The sequence below is a fragment of the Pyrgilauda ruficollis genome, unplaced genomic scaffold, assembly GCF_017590135.1.
Source record: "Pyrgilauda ruficollis isolate IOZ18807 unplaced genomic scaffold, ASM1759013v1 scaffold20, whole genome shotgun sequence".
Taxonomy (NCBI): domain Eukaryota; kingdom Metazoa; phylum Chordata; class Aves; order Passeriformes; family Passeridae; genus Pyrgilauda; species Pyrgilauda ruficollis.
In genome coordinates this window covers 1,846,937-1,858,444 of record NW_024519207.1, presented here as the reverse complement: position 1 = coordinate 1,858,444, position 11,508 = coordinate 1,846,937, and the positions used below count along the sequence as shown (strand labels likewise).

At 40.9% G+C, this 11,508-nt stretch overlaps 1 protein-coding gene across 1 annotated transcript; it reads right to left on the bottom strand.

Moving 5' to 3' along the window:
- Positions 1–30: 30 nt before the first annotated feature.
- Positions 31–11,502, bottom strand: SLC25A15 (solute carrier family 25 member 15). The gene is made up of 5 exons (XM_041466931.1): positions 10,963–11,502; positions 9,158–9,285; positions 5,966–6,253; positions 3,218–3,382; positions 31–2,340 (listed from the first exon to the last, which is right to left on the bottom strand). Exons 2-5 carry the CDS (start codon positions 9,210–9,212, stop codon positions 2,216–2,218), a joined length of 633 nt encoding a protein of 210 aa, XP_041322865.1. The 5' UTR covers positions 9,213–9,285; positions 10,963–11,502; the 3' UTR covers positions 31–2,215.
- Between the last annotated feature and the right edge of the window lie 6 nt (positions 11,503–11,508).

Below are 11,508 nucleotides of genomic sequence, written 5' to 3'. Positions count from 1 at the left end.
AAATGGCATAAACAATCATCAGGTACTCAGTTAATCAAATGAAACTTTATTTCTGTGAATTCCTATACCAACATCATGAAGTTTTTAGCTGAACAACTGATACATGTGTACAGCTTAAGCAGCTCTGAATGGAAAAATTACTGCTTACATCAACTTCAGAAGGTAAAATCTCAAAAATGCCACCAGCTTCTTGCTGTTGGTTGTTTTAAATACCCTGCTTCTCTTGAAGCTTCAATTTTTATACTAAAAACTGCAACCATGAGCTTTAAAAAATGAAAGCAAAGACAAATCTAAGAAATAGATTGAAGTATTCCACTGAGGTGGAGTCTGTCCTCACCTTTTCATAACTACTAGAAACATGTACAAATATACTCTTTCTCTTAGCTAGACAACTTTAAAAAGAAGGGGAAGTCTAACAACTCTTAAAGCCTCATCCTCCTACCTGAATCATTTAAACATTTGGTATAAATTCCTTTTAAAGTACTGGCAATGCAGAGTAGTGCTGCCCCTATGGTACCAGTCAGTCAAGCTGTATTGGTGCAGTAGACACTGAAGATCCTTCAGCCATGCCCTGCTTTAACTGCCTTTTCTCGTGGTGTATGAAAGGGACATGAATTGTTCTTTCTGCAATTGGAGGCTGGAGGAGCAAGAAGATTTTGTGGAACTGCAGCAACAACCTTCCATCAAAGAGGCTGCAACAATGCAAGGAATGAGCCAGTTTAAGTGCGCCCTGGCTCCACTGCAAGAGGCAGCAGGTATAGAGGGGATTTCATCTATGCCTAAAGCTTGTTCCTATTTCTGGGATCTGAAAGCTGTAACATGCAAAATTAGGTTGTTTCAGCTCTGTCTGTCACTGACAAATGTGGTTGCTGTGACAAGCTGCTAATCTCCATGTAGCTGTGATGATCTCAGTGAGTTAAAGGGCTCTGTCTGTGCCCCCCGCTGCCCCCACACTGGTGGGCTGCACTTAAGAGCACCCAGGCAGCATCTCTGTACAACTCAGGACAAGTTTGTGCTGTTCTAAGACCTGCTCAACTTATTCCAGGATAAGGCAGTATCTCCTTCTCACAAAGCAGAACATGCTTGTAGAAAGAGCATTCTACTTTAAGAACAAAAGGGGCATCTAGAGAGAGGTGTCACTGCATCATTTTGGGTAATGCTGACTAACTACATATTTCATCAAATAACATGACAGAGCAGGCCATGCCCTCCAGGCCTGAAGGTGATACAAGCTATCCAGTCATATGAGCTTTTTCCACTCAGCTGAAGAGGCACAGCAAGTGGCAAGACTCCAGCCCCAGTAAGACTGCTATGTCAGAGACCATGGTGTCAGTTAACCACTCAGTTCTGGCTTTCTGTTCCTCTTCAGCTTCCTGTCCTTCCAGCATGTGGCCTCATTCGTGCCAAGGTGATCTAAACAGGAGCCTGCACGAAGTCACAATTCTGTGCTCAGAGGCAGCAGCTATTTTCAGCAGTGTCCCTTATGTTAAGTGGTGCTTAGCATACTCCAGCACTTCTTGACAGGATGCAATGCAGCATAGCCTTAATGTTGTTACTGTGCTTTTATCAAAAATGTAGGCATATCTTGGGCTCTAAGTCTCATATAAAGTAGGGGGTGAATGTTTCCTACTTTTATAAACCCATTCACTAGGACAGAGTACGTAAGTAAGGACACCCTCTTCCATGACCTTAGCAAGTCACAAAGCAGCAGGGAGCCAGAGCAGGACAGGGGTGTAGCTGGGTGAGGGGTATGTCCAAGTCATCTATATTCAGCAAGATTAGGCCAGAACTGATGTTATTTTGAGTCGGACATCAGCAACAACTGCAAAAGGTCACAATTGCAGCACAGTTTTAAAACCAGTGCTTTGCTGTAGACAACTCACAACCTACTCTTGCATGTTACATTAAATCCTACAGGTCAATGTAAATATTTTTAGCACCAGTACAGGTCGGGAAAGACATTTATGACATGCAGTGTACCTAGTGCAGAATCTGTAAGAGGGAGATAGTTCTGCTTGTGCAATTCAAGCAACATATACGCACCTCCATAAAATCACCTGATTTTTAAAAGATTACAAATCTTAAACTGGAGTTGAGTTCCTAAAATTAGGTCACTGATTTGGTTCTGCTCAGACCATCATGTGATCTATGTGTTTTTCATCATTTATTTAAATGACCCTTAAACAATCTCTTGTTCTTCGTTTGCTAGGCGGTATCAGTAAGAATCTATCTGTTTCATCATAAGTTTCCGGCTGTACTCGTAGGCAAGGAACAGTGCCCCGTTGGCCACGAATGCACGGATCATAGTTGGTGTTAGTCCAGAATACAAGGCAAGCACGCCTAGAAACGAAACCAGAGCCAGTTAGCAATTTATTCAAGTGGCTGTCTGCATCAACCACTCTGCTCTTACCTGTGAAGGATACTGAAGCAATGCTTTTGCCTAGAGGAGCATGAACAGAGAGCTGAACTCACTGGTGTAGCTACTGATTGCAGTGGTACTGGATATTGATATGGGAGTACCTAATGTTGTAACAGGAGTTCAGCCATGTAAGGGCTTATGCTAGATGTTTGTTTCAGGTATGACAAGGTCTTGGCCAGCTTAGATAACTTGACAATGGCTATACCACAGCTGGCAAGGGGGCAGAAAGACTATATTAAAGCTGTGCCCCAAGTCAGACTCCAGTTCTGATGAATATCTTACCTAGCAATGGGGCCAGGATTCATGTCTGCTGCCATGTATATTCTTAGACCCTCTTCCAAAGTGCCTGACACATGTGTTTTCCAGAGAGGAGATGCTGAGGTAGATGCCTCAAGTTGCCAGGCTGGATAGGGAGGTTTGATAAATCAATCCTTAACCATATATTAACTTCTAGAGGTGAAGAAAACTTCTGCATGGAACTTACCTAGTTCCTTCAGGTTTCATGTATAGATTTGGTCACAAGTAATAGAGCCCATTTCTTTATCTGCTTTTAATGCATAGTAATGCTTCTGTTAGGTTTAAGTGAGTCATCTCCTGAACCAAGAGGGAAGATGAAGTAGGTCTCAGTTTCTAGATTCCAAGCTTTCCACACTACATGAAGTAGGTATTTGCTTGCTAGAAACAGTTATTGTCTGTCTCTAACACATTATCACTGGACTAGGTTTCTTAGCTGATTTTGGGTATTGGAGGGTATAGATTTCAGCCCTATAGATTCAGTTGATCTGCTTGGATACTCACCTTCAGTTCTCACAACAGTTACAAATGTTCCCATAAAGCCTGCTTGTTTTCCAGCCATTGAAAGAACCTGAATTCTAGATTTGACACAGTCCACAGGATACACAGCAATCCACAGACAGCTGCCTCCAAAACCTCCACTTAGTAACAAAGGGATGGGACCTAAAAGTTAAGAAATATACTTTTATACACTACAGTATTCACCAACACAAATATAACATTATTTATTCTACAAGATTCAAAGAGAACAGAGGAAGCTGCTTATGACAAAACAGCAGTTGCTGTTCTCTCTCCAACCTTTAAGTTAATTTCAAGCCACTGGTAAATTGCAAGGCTTAACTAGAAACCCAAATATTATAAAGAGTGCCTCTTAGATTATTGGCCATGTTAAAAAACTAACTCAGAATTCAATTTTGATTGTATTAACTAAATTCACTTTTTTAACACTTGTAATCACTTTCCAAGGTTAATTGTGAAATGGTTTAGAGTAACATCATATAGTGTTACTAATCATATATAGAGAATTTGGTGCAGTAGAGTTATTTTGTAATCAGTCATTTCTTTCATGATATGCCCTGTTTTTGTATTTCAGATCAGATGTTTGTGTTTTGTTACATGTCCAAAATGCATGCAGCTGAAATCCTGACTCCAAGCAAGACTGGTTCAGTCTTTTAACAGGAGACAGGCAATCTTTCTTATACAACTGAAAGACACCCTTTTGACACCAAAGGGATATGTTGCAACCTCTAACCTTTTTGCTATACTTCAGTAATTGGAGCAGAGTAAAAGCCAGGAAGGGAAGATTTGATAGCACTTATGAAGATTTCCATAGACTTGTTTTACTGGGCAACTTTTGGTTACTTATTACTTCCCTTCCTCAAAGAGAATAGGAGCAATAGTCACCTCATATAGATAGATGTCACTATTTTCAAATTCACCTTAGTAGTATTAATAAAGGCTTTCAGTGGAAGATGCTAGAAAACTGAAAGCAGGCACAATGGATCACTGTAATCTTTGTAGGGATGTGCTGCTATGAATGCAGCCATGTGAATCAGAGACAGCACAAACAAACCACACCACCAAACAAGACAGCACTGTCATCTGCAGTGACTCAGTGTTCCAAAACTGGGGCTTATTTTGTGGTGATTTTACACATACCACAGATTCTGAGTTGCTAAACTGCAAGGACTCAAAAGGCTGGTACTTGGGAGCAACACTGCTTTATGATGCATTTTAAACAGGCTCCTACAGAGCCTGGTGTTTTGGACAGGAGCTGCATAATACCACAGAAGTAGAGCTTTGCTTTCAGAACCTGGGGAGTTAGCACAGCTGAGACTGATCTCACTGCAGCACAGAAATTCTTTCCATCCAAGGGAGATGTTGCCTTGTGCCCAGCAGTTTGATACATCTATGGTATGAGAGATTAAAGCTACAATTTTTCACCTTGAAGCATCACAAAACTCAAATTATGACATGAAGCAAAGCTCATGACATTCAGATATGGTGGTAATGAGAACTTTCAAAGTGGAAGGTATCAGAAACTGCCTGCAGAGCAGCAATGGAATTTAGCACTTCTCTTTCCAATTTGTTGTCTCACTTTAGACTTTATGATGAAATCTGTTGTTAAGCTAAGCATATGTTAAAAGATAAAGAGAATTTAGCATTTCTCTCTTAATCTCTTTTCTTTGTGACTTATGCATCAGTGATACGTATTCCTTTAACTGAAAAATGTTTTATAGTTTGTCCTTTTCTGAAGGTGTAACAGTACAGTAACAATGGGTGGGGATGTCCTGGACAGACCACATGTTCTCATCAGGGCCCTGCTGAAGACCACATCAATACAATTCTCTCTTACTTGTGCCTCATAAGGTGCCCCCACAATGATCCAGGTGAAGAGAATAAGGAAACATCACCAAGGGACAATCTTTCAAGTAAACTTAAATTCTTTAATGTTTTGTCCCAGAACAGCTCTGCAGTCACACTATTTGACCTTGAATCAACAAGGCATCTTGGATCTGAAAAGCACCATTACTTGACCAAGGAAGGAATTTTCAGATGTCAAAGGCACTTGCTATTGCTACATACTCACATTCCCATTCTGTATCCAACTCCAAAGACAGAGTAGTACACCAATATACCGTTTCAAAGTTTCCTGCACTACCTTCCCTACATCCAGCATGACCATGGTGCCTCAGTCATGTGAGGTGATCCTAGGACATCTGCACATCTGTGGTCTAGCTCCCAGTATGATCACAAAAGACAGTGAAGAAATGAAACATATTGCTGGTGGGCCTACTTCCTACATTTTAATGGGTAGGAAAAGGTAAGGGGTTTGTAGGGTGAGCAAGCTTTTGAACCTTAAATAAATACATTTTTAAAAGCAAGACAATATTAGAAAAGTGCCCTTCTCCCTTAGTATGCCTCCTTGTAAGAAAAGCCCCCTGCAATATCAGAACAACCTGATATTAAAGGAATGCAAACTTTCAGGTGTTGAAATGCTCCATCCTCTTGGTAAAAATGTTCCCAGTCTTGAATACTTAAGTTAAGCTGTGATCATCTAAACCAGCCAGCTGCAGTGACTGGTTAGTAGACAGCTCTGTTATATTAGACACCATGTTGTCACACTAAGGCCTATATTCCAAAATTGACTACACTTACACTGTCAGAGGAGAGCCTGGGACCTCACTTGCACTTGACAGTACAGTACTGGCAAATAGCAATTGCATTAAATTATATATACTTACTTATTTTAAAATGCAAACCAGATATTTATTACTAACCTGAGCTTTGTTTTCCTGTCTACTCCAACAATTCTTCTCACAATTTGTTGGCAAAATCCATAGCACATGAACAGAACGGAGTTCTCTGCAATGTTGGCTACAAGTGCTGGTGTGGTTCCCTTGTAGAAGCCTCGAAGTCCCACTTGCTTATAGGTTTTGACAAAACAGTCAACAAGTCCTTTGTACATGTTGGGGAACGTCTGCATCTTCACCTTTGCAGTGTCAAAGGGCTGGCCAGTCGCCACACAGGCTGTCCCACCTAGGCAAGCAGTGGAAGTTAACAGGGGCTGCATGTTATCACAACTGCAAAACCTATGCTGGAGCACCAGTATTAGGAAAATCACACAGAAAGCAAAGATTAATTAATTCCCTGTAGGAAAAGACAAGTGCACTGATTTTAGCACAATGGTGTCAATTGTCACTGGTGAATTTAGTTACCTTAAGAAAAAAAAAATCAGGCAAAGGAGCAGTAACATCACGATTCTCGTTAAATATTTTTTTATCTCATGAAAAGCAAGCATCTAAATGAATCAGCTCACTTTTATAAACTTGTACTGAATTAGAGGTATTGTTCTGCAATCAAGTCACTTGTGTCAATGAGTTAAATAATATTTTCCTTTGCCCATTAATGCAGTGGTTCAGAAGGCATCTCTGATTTTACATTCTAATAATAACAAAAAAATCTCAACCCTGAAAGATTAGTAATCAAGTGATTCCTCCAGGACAAGAGGAACACTGCTGAGAGTGCCAAACTGATCATACATAATAAATTGATAACCAAAGACTCAAACCCTTTACTTCAAAACTCCAGGTGGCTCTTAAGCACATTTCCCGAGACTGTCAAGTGTCAAGTGTAAGCTGAAAAAGGGCAAAAGGGCAAAGTTTCCCAACATGTTATCTTTTCCAAACTGAACTGCAAGGTCAATACCCTGAAAACTTGTGTGATATTTCCATCAATGTCATCAATAACCATTTTGCTCACAGTGCAGTGTTCTTCTGCAAGATCTAACCAGTTCTATAGTCTGCAGGAAGAGCTGATGTTACATTTTTTTCAGTAAGAAACAGTGTACAGCAATAGTAATCTATTAGAAGCAGATACTTGACAGGAAACACATGATAGGTGTACCTTATATAGGGTTCATGGTTTGGTTTTTAAGCAAGAGAGAACTTGACTAAAACAGAAGCTGATCTTTAACCAAAGCACAATTGACATGCACATACCTTTAATTATCTGTAAATGCAGATAGGAAAGCAACTGAAATGGAAACAAATTTGTGCATCCAATTAAGATTAGTTATTTTTCTTTTAAGTGGGGAGAAGAGTTAAGTATTTGTTTAACTAGTTTTATTTGCAATCCATTTTATTCTTTGCAAACACATATGTATAACATTGTTATTGCTTCTCTGCAAAGAGGCACTCCAGGCCTTTGAGAGAAACTCAGGATCTAGCTGCCATAAAACCTCATTCCCAACCAGATGGATCATTAAAAGCTTCAGAGCAAAATGCAAGGAAACACAAAGAGTTTCCTGCTCTGGAAGGATAACCAAGGAGAAAAGTAGCTGGCTCAGACCAGTAACACCCATGTAAGCTTCAAATGAAAAACAGAGCTAGGAAGGCTCAGCCAATGTTATTTGCAGGGAAGTCAGGTAGATATTAATCTACAGGACAAATGCTAGGTTCCTGTAATAAAATAATAGCTGTTGGAAGATGTCCAGGGAAACCAGGAATGGTCTTGGAAATGTACAGCTGAAAAATTGGGAGTTGACAGAATGGCTGTTCCAAAAAGGCTGTTATTGGAGTTGGGTCAAAAAGTCTAGTAAACTGCAACAATGAACTTTTTAAGCCTCAAGATAAAGACCAAGAGTCCTTGTTATTATCTGAAATATTAAGAAAAAAAAATTCTTCCAGCCAGCAGTAAAGAGTCATAAAGAACCCAACCCAGCCACAAAATTAAAACAAACCAGAAACCCAAAAATTCAATCTGTTTGAACATTCAAACAAGTGTGGTCCTAATAATGTGGCAGTGGTGGGGAAAACAGTCCTACTGAATCAAAGAAAGTATTAGAGGTTGCTTAGATCCTAGGCAAAGGACTGTGACCACAGACAGCCAAATGACTTATTTAATCTTGTCCAGAATTTGCTTGCCTCAATATGTCTTTACTTATCAGGTAGTCAAGACTGTATCTCGAGAGGAAGGTAAAACCAGGTTATGCATTTTCTGGAGGAACAAGCTGTTTGCTCACTTAATTACATTTTCTAAAGAGTGCAGAGATTGCCAGAATAATGGTTGTGCTGTTACCCCTTCTTTCTCACTCCACTGTTAAACTTCACTCTGACAAATGACTGCAAATAACTACCATTGAATGCACCTAACACCATTAATACTGCCATATTCACAGCATTAACAATGCCATAAAAGCACTGACTGCAATATTTATTATGTGGGAAAGAAAAAAAAATCACTAACATTGTCTAAACTAATTAAAAAAGTAAATTAGACAAATCTTCCACCTTTTCCATATAACCACTCTTAGGTTAGAAGTGTCAAAAAGACCCCTTTTCCCTAGCAGAGTTCAAAATTGCATCCCTGAGCCACGCACATGATCAACATGGCAATATCAGTGAGAAAGTACAACCATTTCCACACAACTGGTCCAGCAAAATTTTACAGCACAGAGTAGACTGAAGTGGAAATCAATTATGCAAATTCATCATCAGTTCTACTGCTGAGCTTCACAGGCTTTAGAGATTCACACCAGGATGTTGTCTAAGCCAGAAACCCTTGAGGCAGCCTTTTGTCCCTTTCGGTTAGGGACAGTTCCTGGGACAAAAGCAGCACCTCAATCACTCACACACTGACTTCCTTGCAAAACTCTACTGATACTCTGACTGATTCATAAACTCATGTAAGCAGAACTTAAACCTCCTTATAGAAAATGTTTAGTCCGAGAAAGGTGTTATGTCTTCTTCACTGTGCGGCAGGGGTTTTGCCAGGGAGGAGCAATAGTGATACAGTTACAACACAGGCTGAGGTCACTGCTTCTCCTTATATCCTTAAAACACAGAGGGTGAGGCTTTTTATAGCAACTGGAAACTGCTTTTTTATTTGTCAAAGGCATTAAAAGTGCCTCTCAGAAGTTTTGTGCAATTAAGCATTACTTACCTGCAGCACCTGCTGTGAGGTCAATAGCAGCCTGAACAGCAGAGTTGATCCTCATGCTTCACACTTGTTTATCAATTATTTCAGAGCAAAGTCTCCCGTTTCCGGTTAGGTATGGAGATACTTGTCTCCTGAGGGAAGAGAAAGATGAAACATACACAGTTTACAATAACTTGACAGGCAAAAGCATTACAGGAACACCCTCAGATCCATTTTTCCATTTAGAGATGGAAAATGGTTGTGCTCATGAATGAGACTTAGCATACTTGTATTTTGACTGATTTTGCTGCATTGGGCAGATCTCCTGGAGTATCAGTGCCTAGATTCAGCTCATTTGGGCTTTCCAGCTTCTTATCTCCCTGGATCTCTCAAATGAAAGCAAAAAAATACATCCAGGGAGCAGTGCTGAGGGTTACTTTTGTATCGATTACAGAGGCATAGTCTTCCCTCAGGTGTCTAAAGCTGGAATATTTCATGCTTGTCTCAGCTCCTCACCTATAAACAAAACAGAATCTGCTCTCCTCATGGTGAAGAACAGCTAAAAAAACTCTACCCATGATGATACATTGGTGGCTTTCGGAAGAGGAGTAGAAAGGGAATGAACATGAACATCTTGAATTGTGTCTGGCTGTCATGTTCCTAGTGCAAGTCCCCCCCACAACAGAATATTACAAGTAAGAATTACACTCTGTCTCTCAGGAAGGCAGCTGGAAAGCAGAAATACAAATGTGACACTTTGAAATAAAACATTCAAATGAATTCAGTTCTCAAGTTTGCATCAAGATACTTGCACTGGGCAAACAGTTAAAACAAGCTTATTTATCTGGGGTAAAATAACTCAGCCAAAGAGCTCCCACTGTTTCAGAGCCGTGCTGCTGTCTGCCAGTGCTGTCAAAAAGCTGCATGAGTCTTAAACCCCACACAAATATACATGTGAATTAGTGTCTCACTGGCTTTTAAGCCTGTCTCCAAGCACAGTACATCAGTAAACAGAACAATTTTCACTCCTCTACATACTGTAATGCTTCTTTTGAAGCCTGTTACCTCCCAAAATGTATTTTGGCCTAATTTCAATGGGAAACATAATTCCCAGTAGGCTACCTTGAAAGAATTATAGAAAGACACATTGTATAAACCACATCCTTTGTACAAGAAACATAGACACTTGAATACAACCAAGGCTTTATGAAAGCCTATCTCTAAACAGATTTATTATTCTTGAACATTAGAAAAATACACCAGTAGGCCAAATACTGTCACTCAGTGACTTTACCCATCCAATCTGTTAAATAAATCTAAATGAGTTTAAAACAAAATAAAACATTGCTCTTGCAATAAATGGCACTAACACAAGTAATTTCAGAATTGTGGCTTCAGATTTGAACTGTTTTGTTACAGACAGCATGGCACATCCAAGACCAAATTACGCTGGGCTATCCTACATATCTCATTAGTGTTCACACTGCACTCTGAGTTTTGCTCCTTATTTAGGGGAGAAAAAAACCAAATCATTGAGACAGACTTTGAATGAAAGGAATTACTAGAGAGCAACAATTGGCTGCGTTCAGTAAAATGTACACTGCTTTCATCACGCTGAGTGCTTATCGACCCATGCCGGTCCTCAAAGGGAGCATATGCCAAATCACCCACGGAAAACTTGGCAGCAGAAGGACAAAAAGTATATGCCTATAAAAATATGGACCTTTTAAGAGACAAGGAAGTTTAGTTGTCTGATATATCAGCACAGTACCACTTTCAGAAGATTTAAGTCTTAGTCAAAACTAAATTAGTATTATATCAGTACCTACCTTTTTTTTCCTGTTTGCAATAATACTACTATATTAAAAGTTGAACGTAGGTAGAACGAGGCAGCAACTGCTCTCTGACTTCCAAAGCAAATCCAAACCTCAAACCTAGAAATACAGAAGCGTTAGTTAGTGTAACAGGTCCTGCAGAGTCCCCTGCAAGCAGATGTTATTTCAGCCCCAGATGTTTCTCTCTGCCCATGCAGTCTCCAAAGACTGGGATGCACCCAGAAGGCAGCGCTGCTCCTTGCAATAGCCCGCGTGGGGAGGCCGTGGCTCCGCTTCCCAAGGTCACAGCAGGCCGGCACCCCGGGCAGCAGCGGCAGGGCAGCGGCGGGGCTCCCCGCGGCTGTCACACGTGCTGCCGGCGGGAGCGCACCGAGCGCTCCCGGGCCGCACCGCCAGCGCCAGCCTGCCTCAGGGAGGAAGGCTGAGCACTCCCGTTCCAACACCCGCCCGTTTGGAGCAGGAAGCGCCGGCCTGCGTTCGGCGGAGGCCCGCGGTGGCAGAGCCCGCCCGACCCCGGCCCGGCGCCTCTCCCGGGCGGCC